At 36.0% G+C, this 25,015-nt stretch overlaps 2 protein-coding genes and 1 pseudogene across 2 annotated transcripts; all 3 read left to right on the top strand.

The window, feature by feature from the left end:
- Window positions 1-379: 379 nt before the first annotated feature.
- On the top strand, window positions 380-1,296 carry LOC122423053 (taste receptor type 2 member 19-like). Its single transcript, XM_043439800.1, is given in 2 exon segments — window positions 380-452; window positions 455-1,296. Coding segments are annotated over 2 exon segments (915 nt in total).
- Window positions 1,297-13,998: 12,702 nt separating this feature from the next.
- On the top strand, window positions 13,999-14,916 carry LOC122423214 (taste receptor type 2 member 31-like). The gene is given in 3 exon segments (XM_043439974.1): window positions 13,999-14,244; window positions 14,246-14,675; window positions 14,678-14,916. Coding segments are annotated over 3 exon segments (915 nt in total).
- Window positions 14,917-18,028: 3,112 nt separating this feature from the next.
- Window positions 18,029-18,949, top strand: LOC122423140 (annotated as a pseudogene).
- The last annotated feature ends 6,066 nt before the right edge of the window (window positions 18,950-25,015 follow it).

Genomic DNA, 25,015 nt, shown 5'->3' with positions numbered 1-25,015 from the left:
CAACAAAAGTTGATGAACACAAATTATGAAGAGGTAGACGGGAAATTTTGTAAAACAATGAGTCCTTATTTGCATCTGGCAAATGATGAGAATTCGTATTTTACTTCAAAGTCACTTATGAAGTGATCCATCCCATGGGAGGGCACAAAGTATATGAAGAGAGCTAATTTGAGCTGCTAGGGAATAGCAGTGTTTTTCATCAAGATGTCATTGAACTCTTCCAATATTATTTCCTGGTGCTTTTCTGCTTGACATTCATCACAGAGTTTGAAAGAAATAAGAACTTCACTGCACATCCAGAAATCAACTTCATAAAGAATTTAAGGTCAGAATATTGAAGGAATCACAACAGTGACATTAGACTTGGATTTTTTTAGACATGATAACTTTAGTATTGAGCATTCTTTCCATTCTATCAGTGACAGAATTTGTTCTGGGAAATTTCGCGAATGGCGAATAGCACTGGTGAACTGCAATGACTGGGTCAGGAGACAAAAGATCTCCTCAGCTGATGGGCTTCTCACTGCTCTGGCAGTCTGCAGAATTTTTTTGCTCTGGAAAATATTAATAAATTGGTATGCAACTATGTATAATCCAGCTTTATATAGTTTAAGAATTATTATCCATGTTGCCTGGACAGTAAGCAACCATTTTAGTAACTGGCTTGCTACTAGCCTCAGTATATTTTATTTGCTCAAGATAGCTAATTTCTCCAGCCTAATTTTTTCTCACCTAAAGTGAAGAGTTAAAAGTGTAGTTCTCATGATGATGTTGGGGGCTTCAGTGATTTTGCTTTTTGAAGTTGCAGTGTCAAGTATAGATGAGACTATTCAGACAAGTGAATATGAGAGAAACATCACTGAGAAGACCAAATTAAGGGACATTTTACACCTTTCAAATATGACCCTGCTCACACTAACAAACTTCATACCCTTCACTGTGTCCCTGACATCTTTTCTGCTGCTAATCTTTTCCCTGTGGAAACATCTCAGGAAGATGAAGCTCAACCTCAAAGGGTCCCAAGATCCCAGCACCAAGGTCCACATAAAAGCCATGCAAACTGTCATCTCCTTTCTTTTCCTGTTTGCCATTTACACTCTGACTGTAATTTTAACAATTTGGAATTCTAATGAGCTGCAGAAGGAACTGGTCCAAATGCTTTTCCAGGCTTTTGCAATCACCTATCCTTCAATGCACTCATTTTTCCTGATTTGGACAAACAGGAAATTAAAACAGACCTTTCTGTCATTTCTGTGGCAGCCAAGATGCTTGCTAAAAATAAAAGGAACTAGGTAGAGACATATGTCTTCTCACAGAAAATTAAAGGATGAAGTCTGTTACATTTTATACTTTCTTCTGCTTTTTGAAAAAATGTGTTATAATTTTGTAAATACCCAATGGTTTACCTAGAAAAGTCTTTTACCCAAGCTAATCACAAAAAGTGTCTTTGTGTGTGTTTATGAAACATATAAGAAAGATGATAAAATTGCATTCATGCATTCTAAGTGATTTCATTCATGTCTGACTCGTTGAGACCCCGTGGACTGTAGCCCGCCAGGCTCCTCTGTCTCTGGAATTTTCCAGGCAAGAATATTGGAATGGGTTGCCATTTCCTTCTCCAGGGGATCTTTCCGACCCAGAGATTGAATCCTAGTCTCCTGCGTCTCCTGAAATGGCAAGTGGGTTCTTTACCATTAGCACCATCTGGGAAGCCCTGATACTAAGATTCAGTTCAGTTCAGTTCAGTCGCTCAGTCGTGTCCGACTCTTTGCAACCCTATGAATCGCAGCACGCCAGGCCTACCTGTCCATCACAAACTCCCGGAGTTTACTCAAACTCATGCCCATCAAGTCTGTGATGTCATCCAGCCATCTCATCCTCTGTCGTCCCCTTCTCCTCCTGACCCCAATCCCTCCCAGCATCAGGGTCTTTTCCAATCAGTCAACTCTTCGCATGAGGTGGCCAAAGTATTGGAGTTTCAGTTTCAGCATCAGTCCTTCCAATGAACACCCAGGACTGATCTCCTTTAGGATGGACTGGTTGGATCTCCTTGCAGTCCAAGGGACTCTCAAGATATTAAGATTACCATACTATTAACCAATGTATTTCAGATAAACATTCTAACTGTATAAAATATTATGTGAAATTCCTCAGGATTATGAAGCAATGTGTGTTTCACCTACATATTCTATGTTATCGCCTTCCAATTGAAAAATTTATAATCTACAGTTATGAATTTTAAAGAACTGACAACTTAGGAATTCATCATTATTTTCCACTCTAAGTGGCACCACAGTGTGTTTAGATTTTATTGCTTGAGCCTCTAATTGTTTGGATGGTAATGATCTTCAATTCTAGATCGCACATTGAGGATATATATTTGAGATAGATGTTGTTCCATCATCACTTACTTCCATCCATCACTTACTTTATGGTTATTCAAGAGTAATTAGCAGCATTGTTAGGAAAAGATGCCCACAATAAAATTCAAGAATAACAATCATATTTAGATAAATTTTACATATGTGTACAATCAACTCTATAGAGGACTATTAAATACACAGACAAAAAACTTAGAAAAAAATCAGTTCTGTTATATGGATGAAGAAGAAAATATTCATCATGACTTGTTTTCAGTGCTGCTGTATTTCCACATGCAGTAAGGAAAGTCACTTTTTACAATTTTTAATTAAGAAGACGTGTTGAAATGGAGATCTGATGTCAGATTATTCATTTTCCCCCTAAACCACCTGGGGCTTCCTCTGAAATGCTAATCATCTCCTACCTAAAAATTCCTTTTAACCTTGAGACAAGAAGAGACAGATCTTCCCTATCTTAAAAATACATTTGGTATAAGAATAGTAAAAATTTTTGCTATATGATTGAATGGCTTTCCTGCATGTATTAAAGTAGTATCTATGCTGTCTATGCAATAATTATAGGAAATGTTTTCAAGATCTGTTTTATAGTAATCTCATGGAAAATGATGAAATAGAAAAAGTGTGTTGACACAGTATTAATAACAATTTTCGCTAGAGGAAAGAAATGTATAACCTTGATCAACAACGGAATTTACATGTCTATATTAATTCTTAGTTGTGAAATTATAACAACATGATCTAAACTTAAGGTAAATCATTTCCACATCTGATTTATTCATTATTTTTAATTATCTCTCTGTCCTAGGACAATGTAAACCCTACAATGTGGGGATAATGTTTATCTGTTTCCTACCCCATCTTTGGACATAAAAAACAGTCTATAGAAGAATTCATCCAAATGATATTCTAGTCACTAAATGGATGAATAAACTATGAGGGTGGAAAACCAATGAAAATGAAACTGATCACAAACTCTGCAGGTCACATGGATTTCCTAGTTCTGTTCCTCACCATTCAATGGCCTCTACAATATCTACACAATCTCAATTCCAGTTTCTGAATTAGACTGAGTAGACAAACTGTTGCCACAAATAGGTTCTCAAGCATAAAGTGATTCAAACACAGTGCACATTTCATTTTGCCCTTTGAAGAGTACTGGTATGTCTGAGTGGCCTTCTTTAGACAGTTGAATAACAGGAATCAGGCCAATCAAGTTTACCATCTTTATTATGCGGTTTCTAAGATCTGCTTGGGGTTATTTCCATACAAGAAAGCTGGGAGAAAAAGGTGTGGGGCACACTGTCCATGGGGAAGTTTTTGGAATGGGCCTAAAAAGAGTGGACATAATTTTCACTTATATGACATTGTTCAGATTTTGATCAGCTTGCCACAACCATCTGTTAGGGGAACAGGAAATGTGGTAACTCTCCAGCCCAGAATGAACAACATGGAATTGAGATGGTGGAAGTGGGAGGGCACTTAGTTATATTTCAATTAAAATAGCAACAAGTCACTGTAAAAGAAAAGAAATTTCTCCATTAAGAAGCATGGTGTAGCTTGTTCACGTCATTTTGATAATATCTACATGCCCTTACATCTGTCTTGAGTTCTTTTTTTCTGTTTCTTCATCAACTGCAAAGAATTCAAGTTCACCCTACATGTTTGTGTCTTCATAAAGTCATAGCTGATTGTGCACTGTAGCACTTGTAGCTTCCTCATGTATTTTGCCTGTCTCTTCTGTTTGTGATTTCTGATTTAGCTAGTATAATGTTCTGTTCTAATGTTTTTAGTTATTTTTCCTCGGACTTGGGTGTGAAATGTGAACTATTCATAATTTCTTTATTCCTATAAATTATATAGAATCAACAAAATTCTTCACAGAAGGATCCTATGGATGAATGGCAAGTAAAGTCTGAGCTATATAATTTTTTTCTAGCAATTCTTATTCAAAATACAAAATATTTGCATTCAAATATATGACTCAGGGGAGATAAAAGCACAGTTTAGTGGAAACCAGTTCTCTCATATTTGTGTGTTTACATAGCTGAATCATCCTTTTAGTCTTAGCAGAAATGGGAAATTGCAGCTGGCATCAAGGATAAATGAACATTATTAATGTTTACTCTGGAAATTATATAGCTACTGACTGTAAGTCATAAAAAAGGTACTCATGAAGCTTTGTATCTGTTAACAGGACCATTTGATGTAGCACTGGAAATACAGTTTAAGTAGAAGAGACTACTCTTTCTATGAATATCTTCACAACTAAATCACATTGCAGAATTTTAACTGTTCTTTTTGAAATTATGATGAAAACAGTAAAGAAAGCATCATTAATGTTTGTAAGTCTACAACTGTTTTTCTATAAAGCTGTCAGTGAAGCACAATAAGGGAAATACTTTAATACAAATGATACTATACATAGATACTATACATATACATAGTTTCTTTTGGGTAAAAGAAACTATCAGAAAATTACTAGAGCTAATCAGCAAATTCAGCAAAGTTGTGGGATACAAGGTCAATACACAGAAACCACTTGCACTCCTATATACTAACAATGAAAAATCAGAAAGAGAAATTAAAGAATCAATACCATTCATTATTGCAACAAAAAGAATAAAATATCTAGGAATAAACCTACCTAAGGAAACTAAAGACCTGTATACAGAAAACTATAAGACACTGATGAAACAAATCAAAGACAACATAAACAAATGGAAAAATATTCCATGTTCCTGGGTGGGAAGAATCAATATTGTGAAAATGATTATACTACCAAATATAATCTACAGATTCATTGTGATCCCTATCAAATTATCAATTGCATTTTTCACAGAACTAGAACATAAAATTTCACCATTCATATGGAAACACAAAAGGCCCTGAATAGCCAAAGCAGTCTTAAGGAAGAAGAATGGAGCTGGAAGGAATCAACCTTTCTGAATTCAGACAAAGCTACAGTCATCAAGAGACTGTGGTACTAGCACAAAAACAGAAATATAGACCAATGGAACAGTATAGAAAGCCCAGAAATAAACCCATGCACCTATGGCTACCTTGTTTTTGACAAAGGAAACAAGAATATGCAACGGGGAAAAGACAGCCTCTTCAATAAGTGGTGCTGGGGAAACTGGACAGCTACATGCAAAAGAATGAAATCAGATCACTACCTAATGCCATACACAAAGATAAACTCAAAATAGATAAAAACCTGAATATGAGACCAGAAACTATTAAACTCTTAGTGGAGAACATAGGCAGAACACTCAATGACATAAATCCCAGCAAGATCTTCTATGCCTGCTAAAGTAATGGAAATAAAAACAAAAATAAACAAGTGGGACCTAATTAAACTGAAAAGCTTTTGCACAACAAAGGAAACTACAAACAAGGTGAAAAGACAACCCTCAAAATGGGAAACAAATGATAAAGAATTAATTTCCAAAATATACAAGCAGCTTATACAACTCAATACCAGAAAAGCAAACAACACAGTCAAAAAGTGGGAAAGAGACCTGAAGAGACATTTCTCCAAAGAAGACATACAGATGGCTAACAAGCACATGAAAAGATGCTCAACATCACTCACCAGAGAAATGCAAATCAAAACTACAATGAGATACCAACTCACACCAGTCAGAATGGCCATCATCAAAAAGTCTGCAAACAATAAATGCTGGAGAGGGTGTGGAGAAAAAGGAACATTCTTGCATTGCTGGTGGGAATGTAAACTGATACAGTTTACAATGGAAGACAGTATGGAGACTCCTTAAAAAGCTAGGACTAAAACTACCATATGATCCAGCAATCCCACTCCTAGGCATGTACCCTGAGGAAATCAAAACTGAAAAACACACATGCACCCCAATATTCACTGCAGCTCTATTTACAATAGCTAGAACATAGAAGCAACTTAGATGTCCATCATCTAAGTTGTCCATCTAATATTTGACATAAGAATGGATAAAGAAGCGGTAGTACATATATACAGTGGAATACTACTCAGCCATAAAAAGGAACACATTTAAATCTGTTCTAATGAGGTGGATGAAACTAGAGCCCATTATACAGAGTGAAGTAAGTCAGAAAGAGAAATATAAATATCATGTACTAATGCATATATTTCAAATCTAGAAAGATGGTACTGATGAATTTATTTTCAGGGCAGCAGTGGAGAAACAGGCATAGAGAACAGACCTATGGACAAGGTGGGAGGAGGGGAGGGAGAAGGGGAGATGTATGGAGAAAGTAACATAGAAATTTATAATACCACATGTAAAACAGACAGCCAATGGGAATTTTCTGTAAGACTCAGGGAACTCAAACAGGGGTTCTGTAACAGGCTGAAGGGTGGGGTGGAAAGGGAGATGGGAGGGAGGTCTTAGAGGGAAGGGGCATGGGTATACCTATGGCTGATTCTTCTTGATATCTGAAAGAAAACCACAAAATTCTGTAAAGCAATTATCCTTCAATTAAAAAATAGAAAAAAATTAAATTAAAAACAGAAATAATGATAGCTAAACTACACAGAACATCTTCAGCGTGTTTCAAAAGAAAAGCTGACTTTTCATAAATAGAAATTCAAAAAGATATTTTTCAGATATAAGAAAAATTATTGTATATACATAGTTGTAGACATAAAAATGACTGAAAATTAATTGAAATAGTAAGTATATGTGAGTTTAAATGAATGTTGACTATATGAAGGCCATATTTTGTGGGGTTAAATATACGTATGATAAATAAAATGTAAGAATAACAACACGTAGACTGAGAATGAATGTGGAAGTGATAAATTTAGTTAAATTATTTTTTGGACCTTTCCTTTTTGGTGAGGCAGTTTAGAGTTTCATATTTAGTAAATCTAGAAGAAAAATTCTACCTTTAAGCATATTCCAAGACAAGTGTATCAATAATATGTAAAAGAATGCTCATAGCATTATTACTCTAAGTAGTTAAAAAAAAAAAAAGGCCAACTAAGTGTGGATAAATATATTGAAATTCAATAAATATGCCAGAAATGTGTCCATGGCCAATTACTGCTTTGTGTTCTCATCTTAGCAAATAATATGGGACCAAGAACCTGGGTGCTCATTGGAAAGGCTGATGTCGAAGCTGAAACTCCAATACTTTGGCCACCGGAAGTGAAGAGCTGACTCATTGGAAAAGACCCTGGTGTTGGGAAAGATTGAGGGCAGGAGGAGAAGGGGATGACAGAGGATGAGATGGTTGGATGGCATCACCAACTCAATGGACATGAGTTTGGGTAAACTCCGGGAGTTGGTGATGGACAGGGAGGCCTGGCATGCTGCAGTTCATGGGGTCGCAAAGAGTCGGACACAACGGAGCGACTGAACTGAATTGAAGAACCCACAGTTCTTGTCAGAGCCAGGAATGGAATTCAGGCTTATCTTCTTTTTAGGCTGGAATATGCCCAGGAGAGTCTTACCTCCAAAATGCTTGCACTTTTCATTAAAAACTGTGCAAAGATTCCTAAATCTATCTTATGACATAACTGTTTATGTCCACTCAGGTCTACAGAGTGTGGATTTCCTTATATTAGTGAAGGATATTTAAGTTTTAAGTAAGGGGAAAGTAATTCAAGCAAAATTATGGATTACACAAGTGAAAGTTCCAAGGATAAGACCCATTTTATATGGCTGTATTTAGATGAACAAGAAAGCTCTGCCAAGCCCAAAGATAAGTCTTGAAAATCAGCACACTTGTTCTTAACCTCATTAGTACATTGAAATAAATCTGTCAATTTACCTGACAGAATATGACTCCTATATTCATCTCAAGTAGATAGAGTCTCTATCAATGGTGTTATTTTTTAGTACACTTAACAGCCTTCCTTTCTGTGGTAGGTTAAATACTGGCCCCTCAACAGTCTATATCCTAATCCCTAGAACCTGTGCATAATGTTATGTGCAAGGCAAGGGGGAATTAAGATTGCAGATAGGATTAAGGCTGCTAGTCAACTGACTGAAATATGGGGAGTGTCCTGGATTATTCATTGGAATCCCAAAGGTCCTTTTCACTGGAAGAGAGACAGGAGAGTCAGAATGAATGAAGAAGTAAGGAAGATGGAACCAGAGATCAGAGGACCATGATTGTTGGCTTCAAAGAAGACAGGCATCCTTGAGCTTAGGGATGCAGCCAGGCTCTAGGGGTTGGAACAGTCTAGGAATGGATGCTCCCCTAAAGCCTCTGGATGGAATCCATACTTACCAACACCTTTCTTTCAGCCCACCTTGATATTAGCCCAGTGGGACCATTTCAGGTTTCTCAAGAACTGTATGACATCAAATTTGTTTTGTTTCAGTTACAAACTTTGTGATAATTTATCACCAGCAATAAGAAATAAATACTACATTTTATAAAAAATGCACTGAGTTTTTCACCATTATAACTTGTATCTATCCAATCTAAACCATATTCACACATTATCCAAACACTTGTTTTCTGTTCATTGTATAAATGTCTTCTGAAAAGGACAACTTAAATTCCGGAATAGTTACCTAGTCATCTCCTGCAGCTAGTTGGCAGATCAATTTCAGCCAGACTGGGCATATTTATCATTTATAGAACTTTTTTTTTATACGTTGAACCAATTGTTTGACTGTTTCATTAATCAAACTTCTGCTCTGAAATTTATCTGGCAGATTGATTAAACTCTTTAATTTCAAGCAACCCATTCCACAATCTCGTCTCAACAGTTGTGGCCCCTCAGTTTTCATTTCAATCACAAAGAAGTGCAGTGCCAAAGGATGTTCAAACTACTGCATGATTGTACTCGTTTCACAAGCTAGCAAGGTAATGCTCATAATCCTTCAAACTAGTCTTCAATAGTACATGAACCGAGAACCTCCAGATGTACAAGCTGGATGTAAAAAAAGCAGAGGAACCAGAGATCAAATTGCCAACATTCGTTGGATCATAGAGAAAGCAAGTCAATTCCAGAAAAATATCACAGACACTATCCATCTCTTCTGAAAACTAAAAAAGTAATGTACTTGCCCATTCAATACTCACAGAAATAATCAATCCCAAATTTTCCAACTACAAACATCGAAAAACTCAGATGTCTACCTCCACTTACACTGCTTTCTTTTCTTGCCACTCTGTTAAAACTCTTCTTTAAATTACACTAACTCAAATTTGTGTGAAAGAAATAATGGACACCTATTAGCAACATGGCCACATAAAATATCTGTTACATGGGGAAGAAGAGGGCAAGAAAAACCATTATGAGGTTTTGGTGTTATTTCAAGAACATACTGGAAATCATCAGGAATTTTAACTAGGTGAACCAGAGGGCAGAAAGATAGAGAGGGAAAGAATAATATCAATGGTGGTGGTTTCTATTCTCTTCATGAATATTTGCATTTAAATAATAGTTACACAGTTTCTCCCCTAAAATCAAAACATAATTGTACTAACAATTACTCTGCACTCTTTGGACATTTCTTTTGAAACTACTTATCTCTTCTCTATATTTTTTATGCTTGACTAGTGAATTCTAGTTTTGATTTTTAAAAATTTAATTACTTTAGGATCTTATTGAAAAGACTTGTGAGCATTCTTCTAGGTTTCTTTTGGTTTTGCCTCAAGTGAGAAAATCCACTTGTAGCTTCTGTATCATGAATTATACAACAAGCTTTAAGTTTTCAACCTGTTTTGCTTTTTTTTAATGTGAGTGGAAATTCTGAAAACTGGTACCAGGATGCAATGACCCAGAGGCAAAAAGAATATTGCAAATCAGTGCAAGTTACTGTTACTCACATTTGCATGAAAATCAAATGGAATTCAGTCTTTCAATCCTTAGCAGAGCTGGAGGGTTATTGTACATGTTGTGCTGTGTTTAGTTGCTCAACCAATTCTTTTTTTTTTCATTTATTTTTATTAGTTGGAGGCTAATTACTCTTTAAGACTGCATGGATTGTAGCCTGCCAGCCTCCTCTGTCCATGGGGATTCTCCAGGCAAGAAACTGGGGTGGGTGACCATGCCCTCCTCCAGGGGATCTTCCCAACCCAGGGATCAAACTCAGGTCTCCCACATTGCAGGCGGGTTTGTCTGAGCCACCATTGTATATGTTAGCACTACTATTTGCAAGAAGCAATAACATATGTGTTAGTATAGATTTTGTCACCAACAGCATGCCTGAAGGATTTCTAGATTAAAACAGTACAATGAAGCATTAGGTATGTATTAGGGAACCTGATGTCACAAAACCATTGACCAAAATCGCCAACCCTGTTGAGGCACAGTAATGACCACTTGTGTGAGTTATCTCACAACAGGAGGTCCAGATAAGGAACAGGAAATTAATACAGATGTTTTGCCATAATATATTTGAAGGATTTTTAGATTAAAACTCTTCGTTAAAGCATCACATATGTGCCATATTGTACAAGATATGGAAGAAAGTGAAGCAAACTATTAATTGTACCTTAGGGATTAGGATTTTTTTCTCTTTAGGAATTTCAGTTGATTTGCAGAGTATTGTTGCTGATGATTGAATTAGGAGACTTCATTACAGATATTTTTGGAAATTGAAAGTATTCTTGAAGTAGATTAGTTATAAGCTCACATATCAGATTACCTTGGGTGACTTTATCCTAAGGAATTTATCTCAAGAATTAGTTTTATTGAATACTGTTTGTGAATTTTTTAGAAAAAATTGCTTTCTACTGTTTTTTTTAACCACTTGTATATTCCGATGCTAAACTAGGGAAAAAATTCTTTTTCTTTGCACATGGACTACTTATTTGACTTTTATTTGTATGACACTTAAAGAAAATATGTTAGTTATTATACCTGATGTCTTGCAGTTTTTAATTCCTACCATCTGTAAGATCTATTCTCACTCATACTCTTAAAATGTGTGTTAATATAAAATATACAAAATCTTATAATTCTTCTGTTGTGTATTTTACCTTCTCATGCATTACACTTTATCATTTGTGGGGCGGGAGTTAAGTGTGATTGTAGGTTGAAGCCCTAAGAGGACAAAGAAGAGGTAGGGATGTATCTTGAGGAGGGTCAGCATTCTTCCATAACACATCCAATTTAGGAGAAATCACCACAGTTTTTCTGGAGAGGGAGGACTAATCTTCTCAGTGAGGGGAGAAAGGATGATTCATCTGACAAAGGAGGATCAGTAGAATGGAAGGGTTTAGGGACCTCCAGATTCTTTGAAATCTGCCCTTACATCCCCAGTAAAACTTCTAGGGTCTCGCACATGAACCCTGTGTCAGTTTAGATGCAACCCCCTAGTGGGAATATAAGAGAGGGACACTCTTATTCAAAGATCTCATTTAAGACCTGATACATCACCTGTAGCTATGTGATCTTGATGTAACTTGAGCAAACTGTATAAATTCTATAATCTCAGGTTACACAATTTTTCAAAACAGAATATTCTTCAATTTCTACTAAATGATATTTTTTAAGAAGCAAGTCTGATTTCAGTGACAAAAAGTCCTTGTAATATAGGCACATATTTAGAGAATGTTGATTATCATCACTGTAATCATCAAAATAAAAATACTCTGGTTAAAATATATTTACTTTAAACTTAAATACTGAGATTCTTCTGTACCAACTTTTTTTAAAAAGTTATGAATTCTAAGCAGTCACCTACCTTCCTTCAGTCTAGGTAAAGATCAATTATTGGTTCTTTTTATGTGTCTTCTCGGAGAAGGCAATGGCAACTCACTCCAGTACTCTTGCCTGGCAAATCCCATGGACGGAGGAGCCTGGTAGGCTGCAGTCCATGGGGTCGCTAAGAGTCAGACATGACTGAGCGACTTCACTTTCACTTTTCACTTTCATGCATTGGAGAAGGACATGGCAACCCACTCCAGTGTTCTTGCCTGGAGAATCCCAGGGACGGGGGAGCCTGGTGGGCTGCCGTCTATGGGGTCGCACAGAGTCAGACATGACTGAAGTGACTTAGCAGCAGCAGCAGCAGCGTGTGTCTTCTGATTCCATAGTCAAATGATATTGCTGATTATGACGGTGACGATAAAATTTCATCCCTACATTCAGTTTTCTACAACAATTTAAATTCTGCAAATGACTCTGTAAACATGGAGGGTTTCATGCTTTTTTTGTGCATTTTAGGGAATGGCAGAGGTGAAACACTGGAAAGCATTAACATCTATGCAAAGTAAATTCTCTTCTTTCACAAATACAACATGAAAAGATACAGCAGATATTACTATAAAAGAAGAAATACCCATACTTGTTGGCAGGGAAATCACATACTAAGACATTTGAGAGGAAAAGAAATAGTTTTCACAATGTTAGCTGAGGGCCAGTGTGATAATAGAAGCTTGTGTTTATTGAAATGGAAAGGAAGCCACAATAAAAACAGAAAAGCACAATAAGGCTCTTAATTTTCAATCCCTTAATTCATCAGTAGTGGTATTTGGGATGGGGGTTTTTCACTCAGAAGAAATGTGAAGCACACAGGATAGGTCTTTTTAGTTTAGTTTTTTTTTTTTAAACCTATGAAATTCATAATAGGCATTTGGGGACATGGATTGATGGGAATAATGAACTGAACCAACTGGGTAAGACACCGGAAAATCAACTTCATTACCCTCATTCTCACCAGTTTATCCATAAACAGAATATGTTTTTTAATCATGGTACTGACGGATTAATTTCCATAGTGTTCATCGCAGATCTACATAACTTTAGTCAAGCTGGAAAACTTAAAATTCTGTTTTGCATTGTGATCAACCACTTCAGTGTCTAGTTTGAAATCTGCCTCAGCATCTTCTCTTTCTTGAAGATAGTTACTTTTCCCATCCTATTTTTCTTTGTTTGAAGTGGCAGCTTTTGTAATTTCAAGGCAGACTGGGCAAGTATTTCAGTTTAGTTTCCTAAAATGAGAGATAGATCTCATAGTTCACGGCTTCAGGGATAGGATTCAGTCCTCAGGTGACTGAAAGTAATAGCAGTTGTCCAATATGGCCCACTTATTCAGCTCCCCATGTTCACCCTTAACTCCACATTTAAAATTTACAAGATGTCCCTGATTCCATCTAGGAAAACACAGTTTCCATCACTATATTAGATGTCTGTTTTGCGTTACATATAACCTCAAGATTCTAGTGATTATGATCCTAGTAGTGTTGAATGTAGTTATAACCAAGCTTCACCTAATGGTTAAGGCTTTCATTGTATATACTACATATTGGGTTTTAAAATTTTCCTCACTAACAACTAAAGTTGATGAACACAAATTATGGAGAGGTTAGACAGGAGAAATTTGCACAATGATAAGTCCTTATTTGCATGCTAGCAAATCAGAATTCATATTTTACTTCAACATTAGGTAAGAAGTAATCCATCCCATTGCAAGGCCACACAGAGTATGAATAGAGTCAATTTGAAATATTAGGAAATAGCAATGTTTTTCATTCAGACAGCAATGAGCTCTTCCAATATTATTTCCTGATGCTTTCCTGCTTGATATTCATCAAAGAATTTATAAGAAACAGGAACTTCACTGCACATCCAAATCAGCTGCACAAGGAATTTAAGGTCAGAATATTGAAGGAATCACAACAGTGACATTAGACTTGGATTTTTTTAGACATGATAATGTTTATATCAAACATTGTTTCCATTCTATTAATGACAGAATTTGTTCTGGGAAATTTTGCCAATGGCCTCATAGCACTGGTGAACTGCAATGACTGGATCAAGAGACTGAAGATCTCCTTAGCTGATGGGATTCTCACTGCTCTGGCATTCTGCAGAATTGTTATGCTCTGGGCAATGTTAATAAGTTGGTATGTAATTGTGTATAATCCAACTCTATATAATTCAAAAGTAAAAAATTATTGTTCATGTTGCCTGGACAGTAAGCAACCACTTTAGTAACTGGCTTGCTACTAGCCTCAGTATATTTTATTTGTTGAAGATAGCCAATTTCTCCAGCCTAATTTTTCTTCACCTGAAGTGGAGAGTTAAAAGTGTAGTTCTCATGATGATGCTGGGGACTTCATTGTTCTTGTTTTTTCAAGTTGCAGTGTTAAGCATAGATGAGGCTGTTCAGACAAATGAATATGAAGGAAATACCACTCAGAAGACCAAACTAAGGGACATTTTACATCTTTTAAATGTGACTCTGTTCACGCTAACAAACTTCATACCCTTCACTATGTCCCTGACATCTTTTCTGCTGCTAATCTTCTCCCTGTGTAAACATCTCAGGAAGATGCAGCCCAACGGTAAAGGATCCCAAGATCCCAGCACCAAGGTCCACATAAAACCATGCAAACTGCCATCTCCTTTCTTTCCCTGTTTGCTGTTTACATTCTGGCTCTAATGTTATCAGTTTGGAATTCTAATGAGTTGCAGAAAGAACCGGTCCAAATGCTTTATGATGTTCTTTTAATCATGTATCCTTCAATCCACTCATGTGTCTTGATCTGGGGAAACAGGAAATTAACCCAAGCCTTTCTGTCATTTCTGTGGCAGCCAAGATGCTGGCTGAAGGAAAGGAAATAGGTGGAAACATATGTCTTTTAGCATAAAATTAAGGGGTGAAATTTATAATATTTTATACCTTCTATTGCTGCTTTAAGTATGTATATAAGTGAGTAATGTCTAAAACTTTACTTAGAAAAGTTCTTTACCTAAGCTTCTTAAAAAAGTGTGTATGCATGTGTTTATGAAAGATATAAGACTGATAAGATTACCATACTATTAACCAATATATTCCAGATAAGCAATCTAATTTTACAAATATTATGTGAAATGCCTCAGGATTATATAGCTATGCATATTCACTTATATAGTCTATACTACCACTTTTCTGCTGAAAAAATATGTATATTTATGAATTTTATAGAACTGACAACTTATCTCAGGAAATCATGGCTATTTTTCACTCTAATTGGTACCACTGTGTTTACGTTTTTCTGTTTGAGCCTCAAATCATTTGGAATGTAATGACCTTCAATTCTGAATCAACATGAAGATGTATATTTGAGATAGATTTTTTATCCATCATGATCACTTATTTCATGGTTATTGGAGAATAATTAGCAATATTCTTAAGTAAATATGCTCACAATAAAATTCAAGAATAGCAATCATATTCAGATAAATTTTACATATGTGTACAATCAATTCTATGGAGGAATATTAGATTTATGAACTTCCCTAGTGTCTCAGACAGTAAAGAATTTGCCTGACACATGGGAGATCCAGGTTCAATTCCTGGTCAGGAAGATCCCCTGGAGAAGGGAATGGCAACCTACTCGTATTCTTGCTTAGAGAATTCCATGGACAGGGGCCTGATGGGCTATGATCCATAGAGTTGCAAAGAGAGTTGGAAGACAAGCAACTAGCACTTTCACAAAAACTTAGAAAAAAATCAAGTTCTGTTATATGGATGAAGAAGAAAATATTAATCATGACTTGTTTTCAGTGCTGCTATATTTCCACATGAAGTTATGAAAATAACTTTTTAGACTTTTTAACTAAGAAGATATGTGTTGAAGTCGACATCTGATGTCAAAGTATTCATTTTTCCCCTAAACCATTTTGAGGCTTCCTCTGAAATGCAAGCCTCTCATCCATTTTGCTGCCTAAAATTTCCCTTTAATCTTGAGGCAAGAAGACTTGGATCTTCCCTATCTTAAAAACACATTCAATATAAGAATAGTAAAAAATTATGCTACATGAATCAGTGGCTTTTCTGCATGTATTAAAGTGGTATCTATGATGTCTATATAATAATTATAGGTAATGTCTTCAAAACCTGTTTTATGACAATCTTAGGGAAAATGATGAAATAGAAAATGTGTTGATGTAGTATTGATAGCAATTTTCACTACAGGAAAGAAACATATAACCTTGTTTGACAACTGTATTTGCATGTCTATATTAATTCTTAGTTATTAACTTGTAACATCATTATTTACCTTAAGGTAAATAATTTCCACATCTGACTTATTCATTGCTTTTAACTATCTTTCTGTCCCAGGACAATGTAAACCCTACAATGTGTGGATCATGTTTATCCTGCTTCCTGCTCCATTCCTGGATATAAAAGTCAGTCTATAGAAGAGTTCCTCCAAATGATATTCTAGTCATTAAATTGATGGATAAACTATGAGAGCTGGAAACCAATGAAAATGAAACTCATCACATACTCTGCACAAACTTTCCTAATTTTGTTTCTTCACCATTCAATTGCTTCTACACAAGTCTACACAGTCTCAATTCCAATTTCTGCATTAGACTGGGTAGACAAATTGCCCCAAATAAGCTCCTAAGCATCACGTGACTCCAACACAATGCACATTTAATATTGTTCTCTTAAGAATAGTGATATGTCAGAGCAGCCTTCTCTAGACAGTTATCCATGAATCAGGCTAATCAGAAGTTCACCATCCTTAAAATGTTGCTTCCAAGAATGCTTGGAGTTATCTCTCTTTCAAGAGAGCTGGAAGAAAAAGGCATGGGGAAAACTGTGCATGGGTATATTTAGAGCGGATGGGCCTAAAATTGTGCTCATAATTTTCACTTACATAGCATTGCTCAGATTTTGATCACATTGCCACAACCATCTGTAATGAAAGCTGGGAATGTGGTCACCTCTAGCCCAGAAATAAGAGAACATGGAATTGAGGACATGGAAGTAGGAGGACACTTAGTCACATTCCAAGGAAAATAGCAACAAGTTACTATAAAAGGAAGCAAGTGTCTCTATTCAGAGCATAGTGTAGCTTTTTCATGTCATTTTGATAATACTAATATGTCCTTACATCAGACTTGAGTTCTTTTTTTTTTTCTTCTATTTCTTCCTAAATTTCAAAGGAGTCAAGTTTACACTACTTGCTCATTTCTTCATAAAATCATAATTGATTCTGCACTGTAGCACTTGTACCCTCCTCATGTATATTGCAGTCTATTTTGCTTATAATTTCTGACTTAGCTTCTACAGTATCCTGTATTAATATAATTAGTACTACATATATTTACTAATATATTTGTCCTTGTACCTGCGTGCCCAATTTGAAAAATAAATAACTTTCTTATTCCTATAAATCATACTGATTCTACAAAATTCTTGAGAACTAGAAGGATCTTATTGATGAGTGAGAAATATAAACTGAATTACATGTTTTTTTTCTAGAAATTCCTATTCAAAATTTAATATATTTGCATTTAAATATATGATTTGGGGAAGGTGAAAGTACAAATTAGTGGAAACCAGTCTCTCTCATATTTGCATATTGACATACCTGACCTTATTCTTTTAGTCATTAGCAGAAATGAGAGACTGCAGCTGGTGTCAAGGATAAGCAGACACTGTTAGCGTTTATTCTGAAAATTATATAGCAACTGACTGTAAGTCATAAGAAAGGTATTCATGAAGCTTTGTTACCTATTGATAGAACTGTTTGGTGTAGCACTGAAGTTAACAATATAAAAAGAATAAACTACTGTTTTGTGAAGATCTGTGCATCTAAATCACATAGCAGAATTTTGGCTTTACTTCCTGGAATTATGATGAAAATACTAAAGAAAACATAAGTGGATGTCAGTCTGCAACTGTTTAACTATAAAGTTTTCAGTGACACATAACGTTAGAAATATTCTTATACAAATGTCAGTTGGAACAAGGGTCTTCTTTCTAGCGGTGTCAACAGGAGAATTCATCTTAGGAGTACTGGGAAATGGGTTCATTGGACTGGTAAACTGCATCGAGTGGGTCAAGAATGGAAAAGTCTCATCAGCTGATTTCATCCTTACCTGCTTGGCTGTGGCCAGAATCATCCAGCTGTGGGTAACACTTTTGGATTCATTTATAGTAGGATTAGCGCCACATCTGTATGCCACTGGTAAACTAGTAAAAGTAGTTATTCTTCTTTGGGCTCTAACGAATCACTTAATTACGTGGTTTGCCACCTGCCTAAGCATATTCTACTTCCTTAAGATAGCCAATTTCTCTCACTTCTTTTTCCTGTGGCTGAAATGGAGAATGAACTGAGTGCTTCTTGTGCTTTTCCTGGCCTCTTTCTTCTTCTTATCTTTTGACCTCTTAATGCAGGATGCTCTTGGTGAACTGTGGATGAACACCTTTAGAGAACCTGAAAGGAACATGACTTTGCATTTAAATGCAAGTAAAATTTTCTATCTTAAAAGCCTTATTCTTCTCAGCTTGACATATGTTATCCCTCTTCTTCTCTCCTTGGCCTCTTTGCTGCTTTTATTTCTTTCCCTGGTGAGACACACCAAGAATTTCCAAGTCAACCTGAACCACTCGAGAGACTTCAGCACAGAGACCCATAAAAGGGCCATGAAAATGGTGACAACATTTCTCCTCCTCTTCATCGTTTACTTTATTTCCACTCTAATTGGAAATTGGATCTTTCTTAAGCTACAGTGGTATGAGGTCATGATGTTTGTCATGGTGGTTCCAACTCTCTTTCCATTGGGCCATTCATTTGTTATAATTTTGGGAAACAGCAAGCTAAGACAGATTGCCTTCAGACTACTGTGGGGTCTTAAATTCTATAAAAACTAATCAAAACCTTTAGCTTAATAGACATTAAAAAAAACTTTCTGTATTCTATGTGGAAATACCTTAATAGAAGACTTTGTATGTTCATGCTTAATTCCTAGTTTTTCTTTTATTAATCCTTTTAAGTGTTATTAAATTGCACTGGTTTCCCTTACAACATGCTGTTACCTAATCATATTTTCTCAAAGTCATCTGAAATAATGTTCAATTAAGGAAAATGCCTCTGCTGTAACATTTGCTCTTAACAAAGGATTATTTGGAACCTAAAGAAGAAAGTTTATAAAACTGTACAATGAAATATTAATAAGCATATATGTTCAATGCAATTACATATGAATAAATGTAAATGAAATCACAGTCATAGAAAGAGAAAAGAGTAATGCAATTTTCAAGCTAAAGGTAAATTTAAAATTAGAATAGTAAAATGTTTTATAAAATTTAGAGTGTAATAAGTATAGTAAATGTTTATATAAATATAAAAGTATAAATATTAGTCTGATGTTACTAATTTTGGAAAGGATCTGAAACAATTGAAATTTTCATACACCACTCACAGAATTACATATTTGTAAAACAACTTTATGCAACAGTGTGATTTTAAGTAGTTAGGGTGAACATGCTAAGACTAAGCGTGAACTAAACTAAGACAGTAATTTCACTCTTATTTTTATACACAAGGAAATCTTTGATATATATGCACCAAAAATGTGCATATTACTCTTTTTCTTAGCTGAAATTGAGAAGTTTTGTAACAGTCCATCAGTGATAAAATGAATAAGTATGTTGTGGCATACTGATACAAATATACTGTGGCAACTGATACAACAATGAAAAGAAACAAATTAGATACATAACATTTTTTAGTTCTTTGTTAGAGAAGAAAAGACATAGATGTAGAGAAGCAAATTTGTAAAGTACATATGTATAGTACATATTTTGTGTAATGTTTGAATATATTTGTGTTTACGTATTGCCGCTTTTACTACTGTAATAAAATAATCCAGATTCATTCATAAGTGGGAACACAAATAAGCAGATGGGAGAATTTTGCTTGCTAATGGTGCTATTAAATATGAAAGAAGTATACAGACTGTATTATCAAGTAGAGTATATTGACATATCTGTATGAAAATGCAATAAAAGTAAAGTGTTGTTTTGCTTGCCATAAATTTAGAGTAAGCAGAGAAAAATAACAAGTAAATCATTTTAAATATGTTAGCTTTAATGTTCTTGATGAAGTCATAAGTGCAAGTATTCTTTCAAATTAGCCCTGGTGCTGAGAATGATGTAAGTATCCTAAGACCATAGAGAAGATTGGCAGTGTTCTCTGACGCTTAGAAAACTAGATGAATACATATCTATCAGTTAGAGTTCTCCCACTTAGTTGCTGTCCTCATTATATTTAATGATTTATATTTGAAAAATTTCATAATAAGTTAAAAAATGTCTAAATAATTTTCTAAAGATGACTGTAGATAATTTAACCTCAGTGAAAATAGTAAAGTTCAACTCAAGTTGAATACATTAGAAATTGAGTAGTCTTTAGTTTGTGTATTACCTGAGCAAATTATTGCTAGATAATCTTAAAATTACAGAGTTAAGGCCCCAAACCTTCTTTCTAACATTAGAGGTAGTGAATAAAGACTACTGAAAAATAAAAGCCATGGAATAGAACAGTGTCTCTGTGATGTGTATTATATGTTGCTTATTTGAATGGCATTTGGAGATGAAGTTCTGCTCCTTGACTTTTCTGAGTGAGAGCCTGTGGTAATAAACAAGCAGTAGACGAGTGGCCATCCAACTTGGTGAAGAACAACTAAATCATGATTTTACCTACTCTGTGGCTAAATTTTGGAAACAGAAGGGAATGCTTCCTATTTTTCCTTAACACTACTAAAATTAAAAGGCTTTCTTTAAGATGTTGGTATCCTGTGTTTTTGTTCTTGTTTTTTTTTTCCAGTTTCCCCACCAAAGATGATTTATAGAAGAGTAAGAGACTGTTCTTATCATTGAAATAATAGGACTGATAAAATGAATACTCAAAATTAAGAGCTCAACAGATGTATTTAATAACCAATTAGACATTGTTGAAGAACAAATTAGTGAATTAGACGGTTACTACCCAGAATGAGGCATAAAGAGACAGAGATGGACAATACAGGCTAGAGGGGAGGGGATATGAAGGTTATAGACAGAAATTCTAACACACTTCTCTATTTCTGAGAAGTGGGAGAGAAAAAATTGGAGTGTAACCAATGTTGCTGAGATTTTTTCCAAAATGTTCAAGGTATTAATTAAAAAAAATTATTGGATCTCAGACAAGATAATGGAGACATTTTAACTTGTCAACACCACCAGAAACCAGGAGAAAATCTCTCAAGTAACCAGAGAGAAAGAGTAGATTATATTAAAAGAAACAGCTGTTCGAATGATTTTTAAATGAGATTGGTATGTATCTGGGAGCCAGTTACAGTTTGGCTGATTGTCAGTTTGCATGGTGCTCAGTTATTCAGCAGTGTCTGACTCTCTGTGACTCCATCGGCTGTAGCCTGCCAAGCTCTTGTGTCCACCAGATTATCCCAGCAAGAATACTGGTTGCCATTTTCTTCTCCAGATGGTCTTCCTGCCCAGAGATCAAACTCATGTCTCCTGTGGCTCCTGCATTGACAGGCAGATTCTTTGCCACTGAATCACCTGGGAAGACCCTGATTGTCAGTTTAGGTTAAATCTTTCTGGAAAAACTTGATTCAATGATTCACGTATTCTCCTTTTGGGACCAGTGTACTTGCCTGGGCATGTTCTCATGGTGATTAAAGACGAGCAAGCCTGGGGTAGCCCCAGTGTGGAAACCATTTAAAACCTATATGATGTGTCTGTAGTGGAGGATGTGCATATGTGTGCATACATGCTCAGTCATGTCCCACTCATTGCGACCCGATGAACTGTAGCCCACCAGGCTCCTCTGTCCGTGGGAATTTCCATGCAAAAATACTGGAGTGCCTAGCCATTTCCTTCTCTGGGGATCTTCCCAACCCAGGGATTGAATCTGCATCTCCAGCATTGGCAGGCGGATTTACTACTGTGCCACTGTGCCACCTGGGAAACCCATGGTGAAGGATACAACAAAATTATTTTCCAAAGGTATAGGTACAGTGAGGATTAAAGAATTTCATGAAAATGAGGCATTCTATCTCAGTATATCCTCTTGATTTTTTCATACTTTTCTCATATACAAAACATGCTCATTTCTATCTGAGCATGTCCAAAGTCTCATTCAGTTACAGCGTTATTCTTGAATTCCAGGATCTTATGATCTTTATCCTGTTTAGCTATGTCTTCTCTTCATCTGGTAATAAAGAAACTAAAAAGACAAGTTATCTACCTGACAAAGATCTGTAATCTGATTCTGTCATGCTTGGTGGTGAACCACAGGTCTCTTAACAATCTTCACTCCTTTCATTCTCCTTTCTTTTTGCCCCTCTGATTGGATGATCTCTACTGCTTTGTCTTTGAGTTCAGGGAGGCTTTTTTCCTCTTGACTAGTCTGTTGAACTTTTCTATTAAACTTTTTTTAGTTCAGTTATCAGATTTTTCAGCTCTATGATTTCTGTTTGGTACTTTTTATTGTTATTTTTCTATTTTTAATAATACATTTATCTCCATACCCTTTTTCTCTCTTGCCTCCCTCCTCACACCATGAGACTTGTGGGATCTTAATTCCCTGACCAGGGATTGAACCTAGGCCCTCAGCAGTGGAAGTGTGGAGTCCTAACCATTAGGCTGCAAGTGAATTCCCTGTTTTCTGTCTCTTTACTGAAATTTCTATTTTGTTCAAACACTGCTTGGCAGACCTCAGTGAGCATCTTTATGACCTTTATTTTGAACTCCCTATCCAGTAAATAAGTCACTTATCTCTCTTTTATTAAGATTGATTTCTAGTGATTTATCTTGTACTTTTGTTTGAAATGTACTCCCCTATTTCTTCATTTTCCTTGACTGTGTTGGTCTTTACACATTAGATGAAACAGCCCTCTCCTAGTGTCGACTGACTTGCCTCATACAGGAGATGAACCTTATCAGTCAGCCTGCACTGAGAATCTGGTTGTTGCTTAAGGTTTTGTGATCATCCAAGCTGCTATCTTTGTTCTTCATGGCTCCTAGTACATGAAGATGTGTCAAGACCTATCAATGTCCCAAACCTGGTCAGGCTCCCAGGTAAGTACTAATTGTCTTCCCCTCTAGCTCCCTGATGCAGGCTAATTGGAAACCCAACCTTTAGGTGCAGCCAAAAAAGTGAGAACATTAAACAGTCTAGCCCATATCAGGGGAAATTGTGAGCTGGGTGTTTTTGCTCACTCACTCTGTGCTGAGCCAGAAGGAACTGTCCTTGGGAGTGCCTGTGGCCCAAGTATAACTGCCTGCTTGTTTTGCGTAGTCCTGTCTTGTGAGCTCTTGAATGCTGAGCGCTCTTGGCTCTCAGAGCTATATCATTTGAGAGCCAGTCCCTTGGGTAGCAGCTGCAGTGGTTCTGGTACTAGATGTGGGACTTTCATTTTATTATTGGAGTGATCTGGCTCCTGCTCTTCAGACTCTCTGGAGGATCCCAGTCAGCTTCCCACCCCCATCCCCCTACAGACTGATTTTAATCTGGAATCACAGGCAGCAGCTGGGAAAGTATACATTCTAATTCCTTCCAGGAAAACTGGAAGGTGGACATATTTGCCTACTCCCTCTGCACCGAACTTGGGGGATAGATTTCTGTGGAAAGTGCTTGAGTGCTGTTTGAAAACTGTTTTTTTTTTTTTAATTTAATGTTATTCTGTGTAAGTCATGAATGCTGAGCCCTGTTGGTTATCAGAACTAGGTGATTTGAAGGACTAGTTACTTGGGTAGCAGTTGCAGAAGTTGGGGTGCTAGATGCATGGACAAACTCCTTCCAGGAAAAAGCTGGCGACTTGATATTATTGCCTGAGCTGGAGGAGAGTGCTGGGAAAGTGCCTACCAGCTCTTTTGGTCTCCAGGATGATTTCAGTCAGTACCTAGCTGTAGGCTGATCAGAAGCCAGACCCTCAGGCAGCAGCTGTCCCCAGTATGCAAACTCCTCCCAGGAAAACAATAGGAGATGGGCATTTTGCATTTTTCCCTCTGTGCCAAGGTTGACAGCATAGCTGTAAGAAATGCTTGCACACCCATTTAAATCTTGCTTCTTTGTTTGCTTCAGTCCTATGAGACTCCTGAATGCAGAGCCCTATTGGATATCTGAGCTAGTTGATTTCAGGTCTTATCCCTTAGATGCTATCCCTCAGCCATAAACGTTGGGGCACAAAATGTGTAGACAAGTTCCTTCCGGGGAGAAGCTGGTGATTTTATTTTATTATTAAAGCAAGTCAGAAGGAGAATGCAGGGGAAGTGCCCACTGGCTCTTCTTAAAAATTATTTATTTATTTATATGTTATTGAAGTGAAGTTTATTTACAACATTGTATTAGTTTCAGGTGTTTCAGCATAGTGATTCAATGATATATATATATATGTATCACTGAAGATATATATATATCACTGAATATATATATCATTATATATATATTGCTGAATATATTTTTTCATTTCTTTCCTCTTATTACAAAATATTGAATATAATCTCCTATGCCATACCGTAGGTCTTTGTCAGTTATCTTCTTTTCATACATTAAAATTTATTTTAAATATAATTTATTTTATCCAACATATTATCATTTCAACATATAATAAATATTTTAATTTTTTAATCATTTTATTTTGCATTGGAATATGGCTGATTAACAATGTTATGATAGTTTCAGGTGGGATATCTATTTTATATATAGTAGCTTGTATGTGTACTCCCAACCTGCTTACTTATCCCTCCCTCCAACCCCATTTTCCTTCAGTAACCTTAAGTTTGTGTTCTATGCGTGTGGATATATTTCTGTTTTGTAAATAAGTTCATTTGTATCTCTTCTTTTGGATTTCACCTGTAAGTAATATCATATGATATTTGTATAATACATTGGCTGTGCACAAATTAGAACCAGAACCAAACTTGGCCAAC

The sequence above is a fragment of the Cervus canadensis genome, chromosome 21 (assembly GCF_019320065.1).
Source record: "Cervus canadensis isolate Bull #8, Minnesota chromosome 21, ASM1932006v1, whole genome shotgun sequence".
NCBI lineage: Eukaryota > Metazoa > Chordata > Mammalia > Artiodactyla > Cervidae > Cervus > Cervus canadensis.
Note: the sequence above shows the minus strand (reverse complement) of the source record. Positions and strands in the feature narration are given on the sequence as shown.